Source organism: Hyla sarda, chromosome 7 (genome assembly GCF_029499605.1).
Source record: "Hyla sarda isolate aHylSar1 chromosome 7, aHylSar1.hap1, whole genome shotgun sequence".
In the NCBI taxonomy this organism is placed as follows: domain Eukaryota; kingdom Metazoa; phylum Chordata; class Amphibia; order Anura; family Hylidae; genus Hyla; species Hyla sarda.
The window spans coordinates 202,981,776-203,008,132 of NC_079195.1; the positions used below are offsets into that span (position 1 = coordinate 202,981,776).

The following is a 26,357-nucleotide window of genomic DNA, read 5'->3' on the forward strand; positions in this document are numbered from 1 at the left end:
GTTTTCATAACTATACAGTATGTTGCACTTGCTATTAGCAGAACCCATTTTCCATATCCTACAAACACAATTGCAATTTATTGACCCCAATTAGGGCTGGGCGGTATGGCCAAATATGTGTATCGTGGTATTTTTGTAACTTATGGCGGTTCCACGGTATATAACTGTATTCCCCCCCCCCAAAAAAAAATTTATTATTCGCCCAGCGCTGCGCTGTCCCCATCGGGTTACTACTCACATCACCCGCAAGCGCTGCCCTCCTCATCCTCCTGTTTGTTGCGGCCACTGACGCTGAAACTCTATACTGTACGCTGTATCCCTATGCCCGGGCTGCAAAAGGTAAACAAAAATAAACTTTAACACATGTTCCTACGTTGGTCTTACGCTCTTCCTGGGGACGTGAACGTCAGAGAGCCATCAGCCTATCACCGGCTGCAGCGATGTTTCACCTCGGCTGGTGATGGGCTGAGCCCACTGTCATGTAAGGAGCCGGCTTCTTACATGACAGTGCGCTCAACCTATCACCGACCGAGGCGGAACATCGCTGCGGCTAGTGATAGGCTGACGGCTCTCTGACGTTCCATTCCCTAGGGAGCTGGTCCGGACCGAAGGGGAAGGTGAGTTAAAGTTTATTTTGTTTACCTTTTGCAGCCCAGGCATAAGGATACAGTATAGAGCAGTGGTCTTCAACCTGCGGACCTCCAGATGTTGCAAAACTACAACTCACAGCATGCCCGGACAGGCCCAACGGCTGTCCGGGCATGCTGGGAGTTGTAGTTTTGCAACATCTGGAGATTGAAGACCACTGGTATAGTGTGTCAGTGCCGGCGGCCGCAACAAACAGTAGGATGAGGAGGGCAGCGCTTGCGGGTGACATATGTCAGTAGTGTCCCGATGGGGACAGCGCAGTGCTGGGCTAATAACTGAAGAGGGGGGGGGGGGTCAGAACAGCGCTCGCGGGTCACATATGATTAGTTCCCCGATGTGGGGACAGCGCAGGGCTGGGCCGACAATCCTTTCTCGAGGGGGAGGGGGCAAACCGGTATTGTGGTATGGGTTAAGATTCATATCGTGCAGCACAAAAATTTCGGTATGAACCAGTATACCGCCCAGCCCTAACCCCAATCTACATTGATGTTGACCCTTAAAGTGTACCTGTCTTATCACAGACAAATATAATGCTTATATATGTTACTCACAAGGTCGTGAAGATTCTTTGCATGTTTTTTTTTATGTGTGTAGCTTCTGTATGTGGCTCCTAAATCCCTATGTTCTGCTGCTCACTCATTCTGACAGCCACTGCTCAGGAAGGGGCATATCCCAAGCAAGCACTGAACCTGCCCTCACTCACCAAGCATTCACTTCCTCCTTGAGTCTGCTTTGCTGTGATGGGTCTCTTCATCCAATCACTGTAGGCTGCTCTGTAACCCCCTCCTCTCAGTTTTCAGACAGAAATCTGATTGGACTGGAGTGAGCACAGTGGAGTGCTAGTCCCGCCCTCACTTCCTGGACTTCGCCCCAGCCTGTGCTTTAGCTGGGACAAAGATGATGCTGCATTCAGGCAGGATTATGTTCTGAATGGTATGGGGACCCCTAGTAGTCTTTTTTTTTTTTTTATAAACCATGATTTCTATAAAAAGGAGATACATTGTTTTATTAACTATATTAGAAAGGTTAATGTTTTGCCAAGATGTACAACATATAAAACATTTTTTGAATCTGACAGCGCCCATTTAAAGGATTTTCATAAGCTGGCGGATAAGGACAGACTTGTGCATAACTCATACTATTTTTCTTGCAGGTGGTTGGGTTTGGGGATAAAGAACCGGATGCTGTGTCCTCTCAGACTCCATCAGGGGAACCTGAATCATCGTATGGAAACATCACAAACCTGATCTTCCTTCCCGCATCTCCTCTAATGGCCGACACTGTGCAGATTAATGACATCCGCAGCTTTACCAGCACCTTAAAACTGCTGCCATATCACAAGATCGTGGCTTGAGAGCTCATGGGACTCTCCTTTTTAGGTGATGGAAAGTGCAGTGAACTCATCTACACTTGTATTTTTCAAGGTTTATTTTTTTTTTCCTGGATGCTTTTAAAGAGACAGTTCATCAAAAAATTAACATGACGTAAAGCTCTGAAGGGAGGGCAGGCTGACTCTGCTGCGGCCCCTGACTATTTTAAATCTTTTATTTTCTTTTTTGCGTGTGTAGTGCTTGATGTTTCAGCACCTAGCTCTATCATGTACACTGACCAGCCGTAACATTAAACGCGCTGACAGGTGATGTGAATAACGTGAATTCTCTTGCGACAATGGTGTGGGATATATTAGACAACAAGTGAGCAGTCAGTTCTTGAAGTTGATGTTTTAGAAGCATAAAAAATGGCAGGGGTACGGATCTGAGCGACTGTGACATGCGCCAAATTGTGATGGCTAGAGGACTGGGCAGGAGCATCCCCAAAATGGCAGGTCTTGGGGAGGTTTTCCTGAAATGCAGTGGATGATATATACCAAACGTGGCCCAAGGAAGAACGACCAGTGACTGGTTCATTGATGCGCATGGGGGGGGCTAAGCCTAGCCTGTCTGGTTTGATCCCTACTGTAGCACAACTTGCTAAGAAAGTTTATAGGGTTACTTAGACTTAAAGGGGTACTCCGCCCCTAGACATCTTATCCCGCCCCCTCATCACGTCTCCTCCCATACACTTGCATTGAGGGGCATGACTGTGACGTCACAATCCTGTGCACCAGATGACTGGGCTGCAGGCGAGATCGCACCGGGGACCGCTTTCTTGGAGGGTCCATTGGGGGACACAACACCCACCCATTTGTTCTGGTGCCTGTCCGAAGGTTGGTTCAGTTCATTTTTGTCTGGTTTCCTCGGACAGTTGCTGTTCTTTCTTTCCCTGTTGGTCCTCTCCTACTGCTTTGGGACTAAACTGATAGCTCAGAGTCTGTAGGTGGGTATATCCTGCTGGGAGACGCTGACTTTCTTTTGTTGCCTGGTGTCAGCAGCATATACCCACGGTCTCTGTGTCCCCCAATGGATCCTCCAAGAAAGAGATTTTACGGTAAGCACACAAATCTACTTTTCCCAACCAAGGTGCCTCCAGCTGTTGCAAAATTACAACTTCCAACAAAAGGGAAACCTTGCCATAGACCAGTGTTTCCTAACTAGGGTGCCTCCAGCCGAAGGCCGTCCAGGCATGCTGGGAGTTGTAGTTTGGCAACAGCTTGAGGCACCCTGGTTGGGAAACACTGCCATAGACATTGAATGGACCTGTGGCTCGCCTGTGTGACTGGCCACTTCATTTAGGACAAGAACCTAGGCCCCAGCAGACTGGCCCACAGCAATCATTCACTTATCCTCATGTGTATAGGGCAAACGTCACCTTTATGGAGTTACTCAATGCACTTCCGCTATTATACATTTATTACCTATCTCGTAGATACCCGATAAATGTTGTTAGTGGGCTAATCCCTATAAAGTGACAGGTGAAAGGTCTCTAACACAGGGCATCACAGCGTGCTGCGTATGGTGCTGTGTAGCTGCAGACTAGCCAATATTTTGCTAACAAGGGATGACAGAGCCTACTGTGGGCACGTGAGCATCCAAACTGGACCATGGAGCATTTAATTTTCCGTCATGTGCTTGGCCAGGTATATGTGTGTTGCTTACCTGTGGAAAAGATGGTGCCAGGATCCATTAGGGAAGAAGACAAGCAGGCCGATGTTACTGTGACATGAACCTGCTAAATGTCACATTGTTGGATCAGTACAGTGTTTACCAACCAAGGTGCCTCCAGCTGTTGGAAAACAACTTGGCTGTGTGGGCATGCTGGGAATTGTTGTTTTCCAACAGCTGGAGGCACCATGGTTGGGAAACAATGAATCAGCATAAAAGGAGACATACACAATATAGGCATGTGATTTTAATGTTATGGCTGATCAGTATATCGTTGCCCTTTTAAAAAAAAAAAAAGACACTAAAGAATTACGCCTGTGTCTTTTTAGTTGCGTTCACAAATATAAGAAAACAGTTCAATGACTTTTTGACTTTCGGTTACGTAGATCTTTGGTTCTGAACAGCTATGCAAAAAATAAACCAGTCAAATATTGAAGATTCACAATGTAGTAAAATCCCATGATCTTAAAGGGGGTCATCCACCATAAGGTGACTCTAATCCTTACCTGCCAGACAGTAATGGATATGCTTAGGAAGGATTGTCCTGAGGCTAAATGACTGTGTTGTGAGTCCACCATAACGCTGCTTTCTTTTTGTGAAATGGCTATTTCCTGTTGAAGTAGCTTCCCTCCAACTACAAGTCCCAGGATACCTAGTTTGTAAGTGTGAGGTAACTTTTCTCCCTTCCACACTTCAGTCACCCCACCCTTTGCAATACAGCGGAGCTAAGCATGCTGTTCATGATACTTCAATTCCCTGAAGCCTTGTGGAGAACGATCTCCTTCCCACCCAGTGGTCTCTTTACCCATAGAAGCACAGACAGGCTCCCTCTGAACACCTGACGTGATGTTATGTCTTGGGCCACACTGCAACCTGGGAAAAGCTGAGATGACACAAATTTTCTATGCTGTTAAAAATAAACATTGGAGAAAAGATCACATTAGATTAGCGAGACCACCATGAAACACAGGTACAGACACTATATTATGAACTACACTAACTTTACAGCCCCTAGAGCACAGTCAAGTCACACAGTCAAATATAGTCACTTCAGAATACCCCTTTTAAGGCACTATCCTGTGAAAAAAGGAAGCTTACCTACTATTTATTTTGTTTAGTGACTCAGGACACCACCGTATTTTTAATAATTTTATCTTGTGATTTATATAGCTGTCCTGATTAACTCCTGTGTAAAAGCAAAAGCCCACCAGGTATTTGCTAAGTACTTACTGAACCAAATGAGCCTCTGCTAAGTACAGCGTTTTCCAACCAGGGTGCCTCTAGCTGCTACAAAACTGCAACTTCCAGCATGCCTGGGTCTGCCAGGGCTGTCTGGTTCTGCTGGGAGTTGTAGTTTTGCAACGGCTGGACGCACCCTGGTTGGGAAATACTGGCTTAGCAAATGGGGGTTCTGATTTAAAGTGGTTCCCAACATTTCCCAACCAAGATGGAGCCATTTCATGGGCTAAACTTTGTTTTCTCACTTATTCTTGAAGGGGTACTCCACTGGAATAAATTTTTTAACTCAAATGGTGCCAGAAAATTTAACAGATTTGTAAATTCTATTTAAGAATCTTAATCCTTCCAGTACTTATCAGCTGCTGGATACTACAGAGGAAGTTCTTTTAGTTTTGAATTTTCTTTCTGCCTGATCACAAGTGCTCTCTGCTGACACCTCTGTCTATTTTAGGAACTGTCCAGAGCAGGAGCAAATCCCCTTAGCAAACCTCTCTTGCTTTGGACAGTTTCTGACGTGGACAGAGGTGTCAGGAAGGAAAAAAAACTTCCTGTGGACCATACATCAGCTGATAAGTACTAAAAGAATTAGGATATTTTTTTATAGAAGTAATTTATAAATCTGTTTAACTTTCTAGCACCAGTTGATTTAAAAGAAAATGTTTTCCAATGGAGTACCCCTATACTGAGTTTGTCTGACGATGAAACCTATTTTAAACTTTCTAATTAATGAACATCTATTGGTAAATTAGTTTTTTTTTTAGTTTTTTTTTTACTACCTTTCTGTCTTTCCTTCCGCTTTTGATTTACTCTCTCTGCTTTGTTGTCTTCATTAGCCCAACTTCTTGTCTAGTGTACATCTTGTAATGGACTCCTTACTCCTCTGTACCTTCTAGCCAGGAATTCAGCCAACTCTATCTCCCTCCCTCTATGTGGGAGGATTGATTGTGTGTGTGTGTGTGTGTGTGTGTGTGTTATTCACAAGCAAGTGTAGTGGAAAAGAGAGAGTTACAGCTAGAGTGTCCAAGTTGGGCTAATGAAGACAACAAGGCAGGTGCTTTGCATCAGAGGCAGAATAAAAGCATAAAACTACACAGAAAGGTAGAAAGATTACTTTATTTACCAATATATGTTTATTGGACAGTTAGAAATAGGTTTCATCATTAGACAACCCATTTAAGGACATATGTAATTAGGCAAACTCTGTTAAAGGAGTACTTCAGTTTTGTACAACACATCTCCTATCCAAAGGATCTGACTGCTAGGACCCTCTGTAATCTCCAGAATGGGTCCCGTCTCTTTCATGCAAGCGCTTTTGCCCCCACCTTTCCAGATGAATTGGTGGAGTTGGGCATCACTTCTGTGACCATTTCGCCTTGGGTGGTGGGGCCTCAGAGTGCTCAATGGGGAGAGGCAAGCACCGTTCAAGAGATCGTGGGAGGGTTCCCTGCGATTAGACAATTATCAGAAACCTGTGGAGTACCCCTTTTGAAGGAGCACATGCTCTTTTCATTTCCAAGGGAGCGCCAAATAGACCTGAGTACAGTACTCTGGCATCTCCAGTGCTCCAATAGAAATCAATGGAGTGCGTACCTACTACAGCATGTGCTCCTCCCTGAAAGACAGAGTCCTGTTCCGTAGATTGTCGTTGCGGTCTCACCAGTCAGACCCCTGCGATCAGCTACTTATCCTCTTTAATGTACAGTGCCCCTTTCTAGAGTTTCTAGTGTTTTTTCCCCCAACCTATTCAAGGTAGCATGTGCTATGAACAAATGTATAGGTTTAGTACATACCATCGCTGCTTCTGTGTTATACAAGGCTTTCCATTATAGGGTTATTGGTAGCCACAGCTTTGAAGATTACGTAGAACAAGCTGATTCATAGGTGTCTAACCACTGGGTTCCCCTTCAATCTCATGAACAAAAGAATAGTGGGGGAGATTTATCAAAGCCTGTGCAAAGGAAAAGTTGCCCATAGCAACCAATCAGATCGCTTCTTTCGTTTTGCAGAGGCCTTGTTAAAAATGAAAGAAGCGATCTGATTGGTTGCTATGGGCAACTTTTCCTTTGGACAGGTTTTGATAAATCTCCCTCAATATCTCTGAATGAACGCAGTGCAGTACATGTGCCAAAGGCTGTCTGGGCATGCTGGTATACACTGGTATAGTAAAACCGGAAAATCAGTCAAACTAAGCTGATTTGTATATATATTGAAAAGCTACAAAGAACCTAGTTCTTACCACAAGGTTCAGGCAGAAATATACGTGGTTTAGATATGGTATAGTTGTGGAGACACAAGTAGTTTCTCTTTTAAAATATAAAAATATTTTTTTTTTTAACTTTCATTTTCGTCGGCACTGCTGCTTTGGTCGGACACTCGCGGCGGCTCAGTGCAGCATTCTCTCTCTATGCGGCCTGGAGCCATATTCCCTGCGCTGGCCGCACTGTCGGCCGTGACATAATGATTAGGCTGGGGGGCCCTGGCAATGGCAGATATAACTCTGCCCTTCTTCCCCAGCCAGCGTGTGAAGCTGGGGATCATACAGCCCCTCCCCCTTTGGCTTCAGGGGACTGGCAGGGGTTGACCGCCCCCCTATCAGTCTGCAGCATGGGTCGGTTTATTCCCCCGCCTTATCAGTGCTCGGACAGGGGGAGGGCTCAGCCACTTTCTCCTCCCTTGTGTGTGATGAGCAGTTCCCTCAATCTCCCTCAGGGCTTGTGCTGCATGTGTCTCCCTAGAGAGCTTCAGCATTCCTGCGCTTCTGTCTACAGCGACATTCTTGACTCCAGCAGTGTTTCTGTCGCAGCGTTCTGGATCCAGGGCCATAGATCTGGGAGAGCTCTTTCCGTGTTGACGTTTTGGTGTTCATATCCAACCCCTCTCACGTCAGGCTTTCCCAGCCCTGGTATCCTATTACTCCTGAGCTGTTTGCGGGACCAAAATGTCTGGCGGTTCTACTGAGCCATCCTGTTCTTCCTGAAGCTCCTTGCCCCAGCCCAGCCCTTCTCTGCCAACCACCCAGGATGTCCCTGCGGATCGTCCGCCTGTTTAACCTGCCCCGGCTTGGGTCTCTTCACTTTCCCGGCCTGTCTCGGATCTCCCAGGTCATGGTGTTGGCCCTGGAGTATTCTGCCCCGGCCCACTCCCCCCAGGCAGATTCAAGGGCTTCCCTTGTATGGACTCTCAAGGACAGTCAGGCGCATTGAGGGCCTCTCTAAAGCCGTCTTTGAGGCATCAGGTTCCGTCCTCCTCCCATTCTTTGCATCTACACGGGTCGCCAAGGCACTTTCAGCGAAGGCTTCTCAACTGGGTCAGGACACTGAGAGATTTATCAAAACCTGTGCAGAAAAAAAAGTTGCCAAGTTGCCCATATCAACCAATCAGATTGCTTCTTTCATTTTTAACAAGGCCTCTGAAAAATAAAAGAAGCAATCTGATTGCTATGGGCAACTGGGCAATTTTCCCCTGCACAGTTTTTGATAAAGCTCCCCCATAGTGTCTGGGGCTTCCCACCAACTCCTTGACGGATCTGACCCATCAGATCGCCTCTGCGGGGGATTTTCTCTGCAATGACTCTCTGGTGCCACCAAATGTTCCGCCTCAAAGCGGTCTCTGATTGATCTTCCCTTCCTGGGTCATGGAGGGGAAGAGTTCTCTACTGCCTCAGAATCTGACTAGGTGTTCTGAGCCTCACTGTAATTCGATTTCCTTTCCCTCCTTTCGGCTTACTGGCCGCGTGGACAAGGCCCAGACGACTTAGCACAAGAAGACTCCGTCCTTAAAGTCCTGGCCCTAAGTCAGGCTGTTTCTCCTCCAAGCTGGCTAAGCAGCCTTATGCATGAAGGGACGCCCCCGCCTGAGTCTCCTTGTTGGGTGGGTGGTTGTCTTCTCTTTTTTTGGAATGTGTGGCTCTTACGTGGACGATGCATGGGTTCGGGAGGTGCTCTCACAGGGTTACAAAATAGTTTTTCTTCTCTGCTCCGATTCTTTCACTCCCGCCCCCGCGTTCTCCCGGTCTAGTACCAGGTTTTTGTTCGACCCTGTGTTCTCTTCTGCTGCAGGGTGTCATTATTCCTGTTCCTCCCCGGAAATGTTTTTTTCCAAGTTTAATTTCAGCCTCTTTGTCATTCTCAAGAAATGACTTCAACAGTCATCTCTGCCTGAGACTCTTCAGAATGGAGTCCCTGAGGTCGGTCATTGCCTCCATGGAACCAGGAGAATTCCTTTCTTCCGTGGATATACAAGACGCATACTTGCACGTGCCCATTTTTCCAGCTCATCAGCAGTTTCTCTGCTTTTCCGTTTCAGAGGGACATTTCCAGTTCTTGGCCCTCCCATTTGGGCTTGCCACTGCTCCTCAGGGGATTACAAAGGTCCTGCCGGCGGTTGTGGCGGTCCTGCATGCCAGGGGAGCATCCGTCCTCCCTTATTTGGACGACCTTTTGGCCGCACGCAGAATTAGGAGAGTCTTCAGATCACTCTCAACACACACTGTCTTGCTTTGGCTGGTTTGTCAACACCGCCAAGTCTTTCCTGGTTCCATCCCAGTCCATGGAGTTCCTCGGCCTCCACTTCAATACAGCCTCAGCCAAGGACAAACACCTTTATCTGAAACACCTTTACCTCCCTCAACTGGTCTCTCTCCAGTTTTGCATGTAGGTGCTCGGGAGGATGGTGGTGGCCATGGAAGCGGTCCCATTTGCGCAGTTCCACTGCCGTCCCCTTCAGGTGGCCATTCTGTCCCTTTTGGGCTTGTTTTCCCCTGTCCCTCTACCGCAGGGTCCTTCTCCCCATGCGGGTTTGCCGCACTCTCCTCTGGTGGCTTCGGTCTCCCCTCATTCTTCTTGGGTGTTCCTTCCTGCCAGTCCACTGGCAGGCCCTGACAACTGATACGAGCCTGATCGGATGGGGGGATGTTTTGGGACAGGACGATTAAGGGCCATTGGTCTCCCTCCTGGGCCCACCTCCCGATCAATGTCCTGGAGCTACGGTCCATCTTCCTCTGCCTTCTCCATTGGCAGCCTCTCCTTCGCGGACTTCTGATCTGGATTCAGATGGACAATGCCAGTGGCGTATTTCAGTTCCAGGGCGGTTCCCGCAATCTGACAGCGATGGCAGAGGGGACCAGGGTTTTGTTCTGGGCCGAACACTACGTTCCCGTTCTGTCAGCAGTCCACATTCTGGCCATGGATAACTGGAAGGCGGACTTACTCAGCCGCACCTCCACAGATCTTGGGGAATGGGCCCTCCACCCCAAGGTATTTGCCATCGCTGGGAGACCCCGGAAGTCGACCTAATGCTGTCCCGGTTGAACCACCAAGTTCCCAAGTTTTGTCGCAAGCCCCAGCGATCCTTTCGCCGTGTCAGCAGATGCACTCATGGTCCCGTGGGGGAGTTTCTCTCTTACCTACTTGTTCACCTGTTTCTTCTTTCCTGCGTCCTGTGCAAGATCAGGTCGGAGGGCATGCCAGTTATTCTGGTGGCCCTGGACTGGCCTCAGTGTGCATGGTACAAGGAGGTGATAAACCTGGTCATGGACGCTCCCAAGTGCCTTTGAGACCACCCGGATCTTCTTTCCCAAGGCCCTCTTTGCCATCCAGATTCTTGTCCTCCTCGTTTGATGGTGTGGTTCTTAAGTCTGCGTTCCCTGATCAGGTTGTTCGTACCATGACCCATGCGCGTAAGCAGTCTTCTTCACACATCTGCACCTGGCGGCCTTATTTTCATTGGTGTGAGGATCATGGCCTTCCTCCCATGTGTTTCTCTCTTCCGGCTCTCCTGTTCTCCAGTTTGGCCTGCAGTCCCCCTTAGCGCTGGGTTACCTCAAGGGCCAAGTGTCTACCCTGTCTCTTCTTTTTCCAGAAGCCTCTCGTCTCGAATTCTCACATCCGGACTTTCCTTCAGGGGGTGGCTCACGTGGCTACTCCCTACCGTTCTCCCACCCCAGCTTTGGACCTCAATCTGGTCTTGGGGCCGTTGCAGGATTCCCCATTTGAACCCCTCAGGGAGGTCTCCCTCTCCCATCTTTCCTGGTAGGTGGCCTTCTTGGTTGAGATCAACTCTGTTCGATGCATGTCGGAGCTTGCGGCGCTCTCTTGCCACCCTCCTTTCCTGGTTCTTCATCAGGATAGGGTGGTTCTCCGTGTGGACATTGTCCTTCCGTCTTTTTGTCCGGCACCTTCACACACACACTCAGGAGCGGTCTCTTCATCACTTGGACGTGGTGCAAGATGTTTACGCGTACCTCTCTGTTACCATGTCCTTTCGTAAATGTGATTCCCTTTTTGTTATCCCGGAGGGTCGGCGTCAAGGTCTTTAGGCCTCACGGAACTTCAAACGCATTTTTAAAACAGAGTAATTTTGTAGTGTGAAGAGGGCCTAAGGCGACAATCTCTCGCTGGATCCGATATGCCACCTCTGAGGCATACCGTTCTAAGGAGAAGACTCCCCCATTCCGGGTTACAGCTCACTTAACCCGTTCCGTGGGTTCCTCCTGGGAGGTCCTCCAGGTGTGTAAGACCACTACTTGGTCTTCATTGCACACGTTCTTGTTTCTATGGGGTATATACCTATGCCTCGCAGACGCGGTGCTCGGCCACAAGTTCCTGAGACAAGCAGAGAGCATTGTTGCCAGATGGAAAACAACAACTCAACTTGAGTAGCTGATAATTATTGAAAGGATTAAGATTTTTTTAATAGAAGTAATTCATAAATCTGTTTAACTTTCTGGAGACAGTTGATATAAAAAAATAAATAAAAAAAAGAAGAGGTTTTCTTCGATGACTCTTCCATGAAGACCATATTTGTAAAAGTATCTCTTTATAGTGGAATAGTGTACCACAACTGCAGTGTCTGCCAGATCTTTCTGGAGGGATTGTGCAGTCAAACGTGGGTTTTGAATTGTTTTTCTCACAATCCTGCGAGCTGTTCTGTCTGATATTTTTCTTGGTCTTCCAGATCTTGCTTTAACTTCCACTGTTCCTGATGACTGCCATTTCTTAATTACATTCCGAACAGAGGATATTGACATCTGAAAATGTTTTGCTATCTTCTTATAGCCGTCTCCAGCTTTGTGAGCATCAACTATTTTCAGTTTCAGATTTCTAGACAACTGCTTAGAAGAACCCATGGTGCTTATTGTTGGGGCAAGGTCAGATGAGGGGCATTTAAAACCTTTGTGATTGACCTCACCTGGTCTTCCCAGATGATGATTGAGAACAATTCATGACACTGGCAGGTCTCAGCTTTGCAAAGGTGGCAGTGCATGCTATAAATTCTGCAGGGTGCCCAAACTTTTGCAGACGCCATTTTTTTGTTTTCTATTATTTTGAAAGTGTAAATGATGGAAATAAAATCTAACTTTTGTTGACATATTATAAGAATGTCTAATCTGTAATTTGATGCCTTTTTGGAGATTTTGCCATCTTTCCTTGGCTTCTTTATGCACATTAATACAAATTTTTACCTGGGGTGCCCAAACTTTTGATCCCCACTGTACAGAGATAAAGCTCAACTAACCAATCAAAATGTAACATGATGATTTTGACGTCATAACTAACCTCCCTCTTAGTTACTAAAGCGCTTCCGTAAAATAAACAAGAACTCTTTTGGAGAACACTCTGATAACACTTGGGAACTCTGAGTTTTCTTACTGAGAAAGAGCTTTATACCAACATTTTGTCTGGTGTATATTTCTTTATGTCGACACTCAGCATTGTACAGCAGCAGTCACGCACATTTTAAGGCCTATTCTTGACACTACTACTACCACCTAAAGAGGGGTGCTGCTATCACTACCTTATTGGGAGCTACTACTACTACAACAACCACCTAAAGGAGGCTGCTGCTACTACTACTACCACCTAAAGGAGGCTGCTGCTACTACCTTAAAGGGGTATTCCAGGCAAAACCTTTTTTTTTTATATATATATCAACTGGCTCCGGAAGGTTAAACAGATTTGTATATTACTTCTGTTAAAAAAATCTTAATCCTTCCAATAGTTATCAGCTGCTGAAGTTTTCTGTCTAACTGCTCAATGATTATGTCGTGTCCCGGGAGCTGTGCATGATGGGAGAATATCCCCATAGCAACTGCATAGCTCCCGGGACGTGAGTCATCAGAGAGCAGTTGGACATAAAACAACAACTCAACTTTAGAAGCAAATAACTATTCGAAGGATTAAGATTTTTTTAATAGAAGTAATTTACAAATCTGTTTAACTTTCCGGAGCCAGTTGATAATATAAAAAAAAGTTTTGGCCTGGAATACCCCTTTAACGGGGCTGCTACTACTACCTTAACGGGGCTGCTGCTGCTGCCGCCTACTACCTAAAGGGAGGTTGCTACTACTATATGCGGGGGCTGTTACTACTATACAAGGGGCTGCAGCTATATACAGGGGCCTACTATGTACAGAGAGACTTAACTACAGGGAATAATCCCTACCTATAGGAGGGTGCTACTGCCTACAGGGTCTGTAGAGAGAGAGAGAGAGAGCAACAGCGCTCCATGGTGTAATAAATGAGAGACAAGACCTAAAAAATACAGGGGCTGTATGGCCGCTAACTTGAGGTAGTTGAATAATGACAAACACAACAATGGTGAGCATATAAAAGTGAGGTGTCCACAGCCCCCCCGCTGTATGGCCGCTAACTTGAGGTAGTTGAATAATGACAAACACAACAATGGTGAGCATATAAAAGTGAGGTGTCCACAGCCCCCCCGCTGTATGGCCGCTAACTTGAGGTAGTTGAATAATGACAAACACAACAATGGTGAGCATATAAAAGTGAGGTGTCCACAGCCCCCCGGCTCAAGACAATGGAGAGAAGGATGGCTTCAATAGCAAAGCCGGTTCCATGTGGCGCAGGATACAGACACCAACCGGTAATAAAAGCAAGGGTATTTTATTTTCCCAGAATTTAACGCGTTTCACTGCTACTCAGCTTCATCAGCCCTGCATATTACTACCTAAAGGGGGCTGCTACTACCTAAAGGTGCTACTATTAATGCCTAAAGGAAGCTACTAGTACGTAAAGGGGACTGCTACTACCACCTAAAGAGGGCTGCTGCTATTACTACCCGACTGGAAGAAATCATTATGATATTCTGGACCGGATGGGAAAGAAAAAGCAAAGTGAACGACTCCAATTAGAGAAGACGTCACCTGATGTAACTATGAAATCACTTATATGGTCTGTAGAACCTGTGTAGAGTTGATGTCTACCGCTATACGACATGTCTATGATAGGAAACTTTCTCCCAGAGATCAGTCAGTCTCCCGTTATTGTCAAGGTGATGCGTTTATTACATACATCGATGTATGGTTGATCCTTCCATGGCAAAAGAAGAAGCAGAAGTCACACAAATAACAGGTTGTGTGCTCTTTGTATACAGATAGCAAATACAATCTTATTGGCTAAGAGTCCACTGGTGGCCCATGAGGTATAGAAACTTTATTGCCAATCACAGTGTCTCTTTACCATATATTCCCTTATATAGCTAAGCTTCCTTATTTCCAGCCTTAAGCAGTTTCATAGCACTAGCTTGAATAATATGAGTATTTGTCAAAAACCAAACAGAAAAACAAGTCACATGAACCCAGAAGCCATTTTGGAAGAGTCTCCTCTATTTTAGATGCAGTAGTCACACATATTAGTTTAGTGTGGCATTAGCGGTGAGTCCTGGCTGCTGTTGGTCAGGCGTCCAATTGTGACTAGATCAATCATTATTAAATGTTAAAGGGGTTATCCAGCAGGAAAGTTTTTATTTTTCATTTTTCTTTGCCCATTGTGTAGGATATAGAAAAAAACCCACCTTTACTCACCTCCAGCGCTTCTGTGGTGCCTCCTGTGTACTGCTCCAGTCCCCCGATACCATAGCCTTTTTAAGCTGCAGTGTGACTGTCGGGCTGGGAAAGCACCTGGGTCCAATGTGTCATACTCCCGCTCGACGAATAACTCGCTAAGGCGGGACATCACTGCAGCCAGCAATTAGCTGAGCGGCAGTACAACTCATAGGGCCCGGGTGCTTCCTGGGCCCTACAGTCACACTCCAGCTCTAAGACAATGTTATTGGGGGACCGGATTAGGACACTGGAGGCACCACTAGAGTGCTGGAGGTGAGTAACTGTTTTTGTAATATTCCACACAATGGGCATAGTTTAGAAAAAAAGTTTCCCTACCAGATAACCCCTTTAACCCTCTATATTTTGTATAACTTAGCGCATGCTTAGAAAATACATTATGCATAACCATACCATATGTAAGACATACTTTTGCATCCAACAAATCTTATGTTAGGTCAGCCACCTGACTAATCCAGAGTAGCCGCTGGAGATGCTGTAGTGGGCCACCACATAAAGGCTCCCTATGATAAATTCTCCAGCACCTAAAGGGGTTATCCAGGAAAAAACTTGAGATATATATATATATATATATATATATATATATATATATATATATATATATCTCAACTGGCTCCAGAAAGGTAAACAGATTTGCAAATTACTTCTATTAACCCCTTAAGGATGCAGGGTTTTTCTGTTTTTGTACTTTAGTTTTTTCCTCTTTACCTTTTAAAAATCATAACCCTTTCAATTTTGCACCTATAAATCCATAAGATGGCTTATTTTTTGCGCCACAAATTCTACTATGTATTGACATCAGTCATTTTACTCAAAAATCTATGGCAAAACTGTAAAAAAAAATCATTGTATGACAAAATTGAAGAAAAAACAACTATTTTGTAAATTTTGGGGGCTTCTGTTTCTACGCAGTAAATTTTTTGGTAAAAATGACACTTTCATCCAGATTTATCAAACTGTGTGAGAGAAAAACTGAAGGGATTTTCCCACAACAACCAATCACAGCTCAGCTAACAAGCTCTGGTGAAGTGAAAGCTGAGCTGTGATTGGTTGTTGTGGGAAAATCCCTTCAGTTTCTATCTCGCACAGTTTAATAAATCTGGGCCTTTATCTTTATTCTGTAGGTCCATACGATTAAAATGATATCCTACTTATATAGGTGATTTTGTCGTACTTTTGGAAAAAATCATAACTACATGCACGAAAATAAATACATAAAAAATTGTCCTTTTCTGACCTATAACTTTTTTATTTTTCTGCGTGATCTGAAGTTTTACTCGGTACCATTTTTGTTTTGATTAGACTTTTTGATTGCTTTTTATTCCTTTTTTTATGGTATAAAAAGTGACCAAAAATACGCTATTTTGGACTTTGGAATTTTTATTACACCATTCACCGTGCGGTTTAATTAATTATACATTTTTATAGTTCGGACATTTACGCACGCGGCGATACCACATATGTTTATTTTTATTATGTTTATATATTTTTTATATGGAATTTGGGAAAAGGGGGGTGATTTAAACTTTTAATAAAAAAGGGGTTAATGTGTGTGTTTTTAAACTTTTTTTAAAACTTTTTTTTTTTTTTTTTTACACTTTCAGTCCCCTTAGGGGACTTTTAGGAGGAATCATTTGATTCCTCATACAGATCAATGTGGTTCCATAGAACCACATTGATCTGTGTGCTCTGCGCTCTATTGATAAAGCCTGGCCCTGCACAGGAGAGGTAAGCCCTCAGACCACCTCAGCAGTGGATCGCCCCCCCCCCCCCCCCCCCGCGATAGCGCTGCGTGGGGGGCGATCTGGGTGCAATAACCTACACACAGCCTTTGTACTGTGTGTAGGTGGTGTGTATAGTAATGTTTTTACCTAATATTATCAGGTTTTCAAGACCCCAAAAAATGCTTTTGATCAAAGCCACTGAGGGTCGGATTGGGGTGGCGCGAGGTACGCGATGCCCCGCCGCCATGCCCACCCCCTGTATGTCAGCGCTGGGACCGCTGTATGATTGACACACAGGTCCCAGCGCATGCGCCCTTCATCTCATCTAATGTGCGCTCCCCCAGCAAGCGCTCGCTCCCGCCCTCTTCGTCCTCAGTGCGCCTGCTTGGGTGCGCATCTCCACCAGAGAGAAGAAAGAAGATAACGGGCACAAGTATAATAACCAGCTAAAAAAGGTGAGTTGAAGGGCGCATGCGCTGGGATCTGTGTGTCAATCACACAGCGATCCCAGCACTGACATACAGGGGGTGGGCGTGGCGGCGGGGCATTGCCTACCTTGCGCCATGCCTATACGACTGTCAGTGGCTTTGATCAACAGCATTTTTTGGGGTCATGAAAGCCTGCAAATATTAGGTAAAAACATTGCTATACACACCACCTGCACATAGTACAAAGGCTGTGTGCAGGTTATTGCACCCAGATTTCATGACAGTTTCGCTTTAAGATTTTTTAATAGAAGTAATTTAGAAATCTGTTTAACTTTCTGGAGCCAGTTGATAGATAGATAGATATATATATATATATATATATATACATATATCTATCTAAAAAAATGTTTTTTCCTGGAATACCCCTATAAGGGAAATAATTTAGACAAACAATTATTTTCTTTAATTTGTCATGTTGCAATCATAAGCCACAAGTATTCCAGTTTCATCTGAATTTATTATGTAGTCAGATCAGTTTACAACAAGGCAAGCTATGGGACACAATTTAACACCTTAACCCCTTAAGGACCGAGCGTTTTTCCACTTTTGTTTCTTCCTCCTTACCTTTTAAAAATCATAACCCTTTCAATTTTGCACCTACAGACCCATGCGATGGCTTCTTTTAGCACCACCAATTCTACTTTGTAAAGACATCAGTCATATTACCCAAAATCTACGGCAGAACAAAAAAAAAAAAAACATTTGTGGGACAAAATTGAAAAAAAAAATGCCATTTTGTAAATGTTGGGGACTTTGATTTCTACGTAGTACATTTTTCGGTAAAAATGACACCTTCTCTTTATTCTGTAGGTCCATACGATTAAAATGATACCCTACTTATATAGGTTTGATTTTGTTTTACTTCTGGTAAAAATCATAACTACATGCATGTAAATTAATATGTTTAAAATTGTCATCTTCTGACCCCTACAACTTTTTTATTTTTCCGCATACGGGGCGGTATGAGGGCTCATTTATTGCGCCATGATCTGAAATTTTAAGTAGGGGGCTGGTTGGTGTGTTCGGGTATTCTCGGTGCCAGCAACAGCGTAAGCCCAGTTCAATTTCCCACTATTTTCACAGGGTCAGGTCTCGTTTGCCTCATCAGTCGCAAGTGGTTCCACTCCGAGTCTAGGTCTTGTCGGTCACAGGTCAGTAATTTCACCTCAGGCTAGGTCCCGTAGGTTTTTTCTGGTACTTATGTTTATCTCATCTTCCCACCGGCACCCGTCTTGGCCCGGACAGGTCTGGCTAATATGTCCAATCCATCTGATATCGAGGAGGCGCTTTCGGTCCCGGATACCCCAGCTAGGGCTTCCGACCGGGGAAGCCTACCATCATATCGGTCTTGGACCATTCCCAAGTTGATGGAGGAGCTGAGGAGGAAAGGAATTCCCTTCCCAGTGTCAGCCAGAAAATGGGAGCTGTATAGTCTCTTGAACCCTGATGCTTTCCCAGGGGGCAGTCAGGACGTACCTTCCTTGCGGACCATGAACACTTCTCTAACCCAACTGCATTCCATGATGAACACTATGATGACCTCCATGACTTCGTTCGGCTCCAGATTGGATGCAGTAGAACGTGACAGGGTCACTACAACCCCTGCCACCCCCGCTCCTCCCAGGCCGCCTACAGTACAGGCGGTCAACTCAGGTACGCAGCTACGTCCCCCCAATATCACACCAGCACACTTCATCCCTGCTGCCATAAAAAAGGACATCTTGGAGGGGAAAGATGTGAACTTAGTCTCATTGAGATCGTTCGTCGCAATCAACAATGAGGCCAAGACCGTGGCTTGTGGCTACTCTCGGTGGTGTTCAAAAGTAAAGATGCACAACTCAACAGGAAGTTGAGCATCGTGGAGTTCATCATAGCCTTTGGTTTATACAGGGATGTGGTGTGCTCGGCAAAGCCTGAGCGCAGGGAGGAGCTTGATTCATTCCTGCACAAAATTTCACAGTTGGCATATAAATATGGGGGCACAACGTTCTATTACTATCATAAGTCCTTCGCTGCAAAAGCGGCAGCAGCTCACGCCCAGTTCAATTACGTCACGAATTGGGCAGCAGTGGACACTGAATTGTTTTGCGACCACTTCGCTGGCCTAAAAAGCCAGTCCTGCAGCATTTGCAATGCCAATACGCACACATCGGCCTGGTGCTCTCAGTTAAACGAGCAGAGTGAGGATAGCACTAGCAAAGCCCCTGCCGTTGTCTGTGCTTCAATGCAGAAATCTTCTTCCGCGGTAGACAGATTGGGCCGTCCAGTGAGATACCTGGGTAAGACACAGATTTGCAACAACTTCAACTTAGCATCCTGCACGTACAGTAACTGTCGTCTGCTCCACGTGTGTTTCAATTGTTATAGGGCTCATCCCAGCACGATTTGTACGCTGAGGGGCAATCAGGCATGACTAGTCGGGGTGCAGGTTCAGGCCCTCGCTCAGGTTCTGGCTGGTCATCCTGATCCCATATGGGTCAATTGGCTGGTGACGGGCTTCTGTAGCGGGTTTCACACGGGCCTGGTAGCAGTACCTCAGTTCACTGTCGAGTGCAGGAACCTCATGTCAGCATGCAGGGAGCCAGAGATCGTCTCTTCCCTGCTACAGGTAGATATGGAGAAGGGCTTTGTCATAGGCCCTTTTTCCTGCTCTCCCTATGAGGTCTGGAGAGTCAGCCCACTGGGCTTAGCCAAGGGCAAGTTCAGTAATAAAAGAAGATTGATTTACGACCTCTCTGCGCCTTATTCCACGTCAGTCCCCAGTATAAACTCGCTAACCCCATCAGATGAATTCTCCATGAGGTATGCCTCCATAGACCAGGCCATCCAGGTAATCGTACAGTTGGGGAGGGGCACCTGGCTCTCTAAGGCAGACATCACAGACACCTTCAAGTTGTTGCCGATCCGGGAAGACCTCTGGAAGTGGTACGGGGTAAAATGGCTGGAGCAATACTACTTTGCAGTGAGGTTGACGTTTGGGGCCAAAAGTAGCCCATGGTTATTTAACCAGCTTGCCATAGTACTACACTGGGTCTTACAGAATGTGGCAAATTGTGAGTTCACAATTCACTATTTAGATGACTTTCTCCTGTTGGAACATCCGGCTTCCAGCCAAACCAACCTCGAGTCATTACGGAGTCTATTCCTCGAGTTAGGGGTCCCGGTGTCCACTCACAAAACAGAGGGTCCCACTAAGCGACTCACGTTCTTGGGCATCACTCTGGATTCAGCCAGTATGCCGGCCAGTTTGCCTCAAGAGAAACTGGCGAGGATACAACAGACGATACACAAGTTTTCAAAGTGCCGCTCAGTTACTAGAGTTGAACTGCAGAGTTTGTTAGGCATGTTGGCTTTCGCGGATTGTCCCTCAGGGTCGGTCATTTATTACCAGGCTGTTAGCGCTGCTACCATCGGTGTCAGGGCAGCAGGACTCAGTTCGCATGGATGAGGAGGCTATGGCAGACCTAGCAATGTGGGACTTGTTCCTGTCGGGATGGAACGGAATCTCGCTTTTCGTTCCATCGGTGTCAGATCAGTCTCCGTTGGTAGTAACCGACTCCTCGGCTGTGGGCTTTGCAGAGTTGCATGGTTGCCGTTGGTTGGCCAGCGCATGGCCTTCGGAGGTGTTGGGTATCCCCGGGTTCAACAGGACCTCAGCCCTGTTCGAAATCTACCCAGTGGTAGCTGCTGCTTTCATCTGGGGTGACACCTGGGCACATAACACTGTCAGATTCCTGTGTGACAACGCCTCTACAGTTGACATCCTAAACAAGGGGCTAGAACGCACATCATGACGTTTGTGAGACGCTTTACGTGGCTCTCACTTCTTCACAAATTTCACTTTGCGTTCCAACACATAGAGGGGTCAAAGAACTTGGCAGCAGATGCACTTTCCAGAGCTAAATTTAACGTGTTCTTTCAGGTGTGTCCAGACGCAGACGCAGCGGGCGTCCCGGCCCCCTCCTTCAGGGATCTAGTCATGGACTAAATGCCTATTCAGAAGTGGCTAACTCTTTGATCAGGCGATCACTGGCTCCTAGCACCATTCAAGCCTACGACTCAGCCATCACCTTGTTCATTTCTTTCATGGACAACGTAGGTTTGCCCCCTGTCATCTCCGTTCACAATGCTCTGGCCTTTGTTGGTTTTTGCCACTCTTCACTACACTTATCATCTAACACTATCAAACTTCACCTCTCCGGGTTGCAACACTACCATTCTCTTTCTCACCCTGAAGCACTTTCTCTGCACTCTTCGCATGCAGTTAAGGCAGCACTCAAAGGCGTACAGATGCTGGCGGCACTCAGGCCTCCTTCACGTCTGCCAGTCACGGGTGACCTATTTCGCGGCATGTCTTCTCTCCGGGACACGTATCCCTTCGGTTATCAGGTCAGCACAGTGATTAAAGCAGCTATCTGGCATTCTATGGGTTTCTTAGGCCAGGGGAATTCACCCGTTCTCACAACAGGTCACCGGGTCTGTCTCTGGGTCAGCTGTCACCTTTTAGTTATGGTTTCACACTCACGTTGCTATCCACTAAAACCAACAGGCACGGTGAGGTCGTCAAATACTTTCCAACGGCCCACCAGTGGTGTCCGGTGACAGTCTTGGCACAACTCATTTCCATGTTACATAGTTACATAGTTAATACGGTCGAAAAAAGACATATGTCCATCAAGTTCAACCAGGGAATTAAGGGGTAGGGGTGTGGCGCGATATTGGGGAAGGGATGAGATTTTATATTTCTTCATAAGCATTAATCTTATTTTGTTCCTGGAATGTATCTAATCCTGTTTTAAAGCTGTTAATTGTTCCTGCTGTGACCAGTTCCTGAGGTAGACTGTTCCATAAGTTCACAGTTCTCATGGTAAAGAAGGCGTGTCGCCCCTTGAGACTAAACTTTTTCTTCTCCAGACGGAGGGAGTGCCCCCTCGTCCTTTGGGGGGGTTTAACCTGGAACAGTTTTTCTCCATATTTTTTGTATGGGCCATTAATATACTTATATACGTTTATCATATCCCCCCTTAAACGTCTCTTCTCAAGACTAAACAATTGTAACTCCTTTAATCGCTCCTCATAGCTAAGATGTTCCATTCCCCATATTAGTTTAGTCGCGCGTCTCTACACCCTTTCCAACTCCGCAGTGTCCCTTTTATGGACAGGTGCCCAAAACTGAACAGCATATTCCAGGTAAGGCCGTACCAATGATTTATAAAGGGGGAGTATTATGTCCCTGTCCCTTGAGTCCATGCCTCTTTTGATACATGACAATATCCTGCCGGCTTCGGAAGCAGCAGCCTGACATTGCATGCTATTCTGTAGTCTGTGATCTACAAGTACACCCAGATCCTTCTCTACCAGTGACTCTGCCAGTTTAATCCCCCCTAAGACATACGATGCATGCAGGTTATTAGTACCCAGATGCATAACTTTACATTTATCCACATTGAACCTCATTTGCCAAGTGGATGCCCAGACACTTAGTCTATCCAAGTCATCTTGTAACTTATGCACATCCTCTATAGACTGTACTGTGCTACAAAGCTTGGTGTCATCTGCAAAGATAGAAACAGAGCTGTTAATACCATCCTCTATATCATTGATAAATAAATTAAACAGCAGCGGGCCCAGTACTGAACCTTGGGGTACACCACTAATAACCGGGGACCAATCAGAGTACGAATCATTGACCACCACTCTCTGGGTACGATCCATGAGCCAGTGTTCAATCCAGTTACAAACTAAAATTTCCAAACCCAAAGACCTTAACTTACCTGTCAGACGTCTATGAGGGACAGTATCAAACGCTTTAGCAAAATCCAGAAACACTATATCCACAGCCATTCCTCTGTCAAGGCTTCTACTCACCTCTTCATAAAAGCAAATTAGATTGGTTTGACAACTTCTATCCTTAGTAAACCCATGCTGGCTATCACTTATAATACAATTATCCCCTATGTATTCCTGTATGTAATCCCTTATAAGTCCTTCAAACAATTTACCCACAATGCACGTTAAACTTACCGGTCTATAGTTTCCTGGGGAAGACCTAGAGCCCTTTTTGAAGATTGGCACCACATTCGCCTTGCGCCAGTCCCTTGGCACAATACCAGACACCAGAGAATCTCTAAATATCATGAACAGGGGTACAGATATTACTGAACTTACCTCTCTAAGAACTCTTGGGTGTAGTCCATCCGGTCCTGGGGATTTGCTTACATTTATATCACTTAACTTACCTTGTACCATGTCTACATTAAGCCAGTTCAGTACATTATATGATGTGTTACCAGCACTGACCTGGCCAATGTCAGCTCCTTCTTCCATAGTGTATACAGAACTAAAGAACCCATTCAGTAGCTCCGCCTTCTCTTGATCGCCTGTGACAACCTCCCCATTATCATTATTAAGGGGTCCTACATGCTCTGTCCTTGGTTTTTTTGCATTTATATGTCTAAAAAAATATTTAGAATTAGTTTTGCTTTCTTTGGCCACCTGTCTCTCATTTTGAATTTTTGCTGTTTTTATTACATTTTTACAGATTTTATTAAGCTCCTTGTACTGTTTAAATGTTATAGCTGACCCATCCGATTTGTATTTTTTGAAGGCTATTTTTTTGTTGTTTATTGCTCTTTTAACATCATGTGTCAGCCATGTAGGATTTAGTTTTAATCGTTTATATTTGTTCCCCTTTGGTATATATTTAGCTGTATAGTTATTTAGAGTTGATTTAAAGATGTCCCATTTACCTTCTGTATCAGTATTTGAGAACACCTCCCCCCAGTCTATGTCCTGTAGTGCAGCCCTCAGCCCAGGGAAATTTGCCTTTTTAAAGTTATATGTTTTTGCCTTCCCCGCCTGTCTTTGTTTTCTACATTTTAAGTCAAAAGTAACTATATTGTGGTCGCTATTCCCAAGGTTTTCCCGCACGGTTACATTACCAACCAGCTCTGCGTTGTTGGAAATGATCAGATCCAACAAGGCATCACTTCTTGTTGGGTCCTCCACAAACTGGCCCATAAAATTATCCTGCAATAAATTTAGGAATTGTCGCCCCTTTGTAGTTTTAGCCAACCCCGGACCCCAATCTATATCTGGATAGTTAAAATCTCCCATTATTACCACTGTACCTGCCCGGGCGGCCCTCTCTATTTGTTTATGAAGCCGAACTTCTATCTCTTCAGTGATATTAGGGGGTCTGTAGATTACACCAAATACTATTTTTTCAGTATTTCCCTCCTTTTGTAATTCTACCCACAGTGATTCCACCTCCTCAGAATCATCACACACTATGGCATCGTTCACATTGACTTTCATACCACTTCTTACATACAGACAGACTCCACCACCTTTTCTGTTCATTCTATCCTTGCGAAACAATGTAAACCCCTGCAGATTGACAGCCCAGTCATGTGAGGAGTCCAGCCATGTCTCAGTGACCCCAACTATATCAATATGTTCCTCCAGTATCAAGGCCTCAAGCTCCCCCATTTTATTTGCTAGGCTTCTGGCATTTGTGAACATACACTTTACATTTCCATCCTTTATGTTATTGGGGTTAATGGGATTCAAGGGTGTAAGTTTTATTTTCCTATGAAGCTTATTCCTATTAACTATTCTAACCCCTCCCTCCGCTCCACCCCCAGGTACATTTATAATTCCCACCTCTCTATCTACACTATCTTCCCCCTCTTTGCTGTAGGTTCCCTCCCCCCAAGTCCCTAGTTTAAACACTCCTCCACCCTTCTAGCCATCTTCTCCCCAAGCAAAGCTGCACCCTCCCCATTGAGGTGCAGCCCGTCCCTACGGTAGAGCCGGTAACCGACAGCGAAGTCAGCCCAGTTCTCCATGAACCCAAACCCTTCCTTCCTACACCAGCTTCTGAGCCACTTGTTTACCTCCCTGATCTCCCGCTGCCTCTCTGGTGCGGCTCGTGGTACTGGTAGTATTTCAGAAAAGACTACCTTGGAGGTCCTTGCCTTAACCCCTTAAGGACTCAGGGTTTTTCCGTTTTTGCACTTTCGTTTTTTCCTCCTTACCTTTTAAAAATCATAACCCTTTCAATTTTCCACCTAAAAATCCATATTATGGCTTATTTTTTGCGTCGCCAATTCTACTTTGCAGTGACATTAGTCATTTTACCCAAAAATGCACGGCGAAACGGAAAAAAAAATCATTGTGCGACAAAATCAAAAAAAAAACGCCATTTTGTAACTTTTGGGGGCTTTCGTTTCTACGCAGTGCATATTTCGGTAAAAATTACACCTTATCTTTATTCTGTAGGTCCATACGGTTAAAATGATACCCTACTTATATAGGTTTGATTTTGTTGCACTTCTGGAAAAAATCATAACTACATGCAGGAAAATTTATACGTTTAAAAATGTCATCTTCCGACCCCTATAACTTTTTTATTTTTCCACGTATGGGGTGGTATGAGGACTCATTTTTTGCGCCGTGATCTGAAGTTTTTATCGGTATGATTTTTGTTTTGATCGGACTTTTTGATCACTTTTTATTCATTTTTTAATGATATAAAAAGTGACCAAAATACGCTTTTTTGGACTTTGGAATTTTTTTGCGCGTACGCCATTGACCGTACGGCTTAATTAATGATATATTTTTATAGTTCGGACATTTATGCACGCGGCGATACCACATGTGTTTATTTTTTATTTTTTTTACACTGTTTTATTTTTTTTATGGGAAAAGGGGGGTGATTCAAACTTTTATTAGGGAAGGGGTTAAATGACCTTTATTAACACTTTTTTTTTACATTTTTTTTGCAGTGTTATAGGTCCCATAGGGACCTATAACACTGCACACACTGATCTCTAATGCTGATCACTGGCGTGCATTAACACGCCTGTGATCAGTGTTATCGGCGCTTGACTGCTCCTGCCTGGATCTCAGGCACGGAGCAGTCATTCGTCGATCGGACACCGGGGAGGCAGGTAAGGGCCCTCCCGGTGTCCGATCAGCTGTTCGGGACGCCGCGATTTCACCGCGGCGGTCCCGAACAGCCCGACTGAGCAGCCGGGTCACTTTCACTTTCACTTTAGAAGCGGCGGTCAGCTTTGACCGCCGCTTCTAAAGGGTTAATACCGCACATCGCCGCGATCGGCGATGTGTGGTATTAGCCGCCGGTCCCGGCCGTTGATTAGCGCCGGGACCGACGCGATATGATGCGGGATCGCGGCGCGATCTCGCTTCATATCGCGGGAGCCGGCGCAGGACGTAAATATACGTCCTGCGTCGTTAAGGGGTTAAGCTTGCGGCCTAAGTCCCTGAAATCATTTTTAAGGACACTCCACCTACCTCTTACTTTGTCATTGGTGCCAATATGTACCATGAC

The 26,357-nt window shown here is 45.4% G+C and overlaps 1 protein-coding gene across 1 annotated transcript in view; it reads left to right on the forward strand.

The window, feature by feature from the left end:
• NRDC (nardilysin convertase) overlaps window positions 1-4,624 on the forward strand; it is a 73,776-nt gene extending 69,152 nt beyond the window's left edge. Inside the window, exon 31 of the mRNA XM_056532248.1 lies at window positions 1,802-4,624. Coding sequence (XP_056388223.1) covers window positions 1,802-2,002 — 201 coding nt within the window. The 3' untranslated portion in view covers window positions 2,003-4,624. The remainder of the gene's footprint in view (window positions 1-1,801) is intronic.
• Window positions 4,625-26,357: the final 21,733 nt, after the last annotated feature.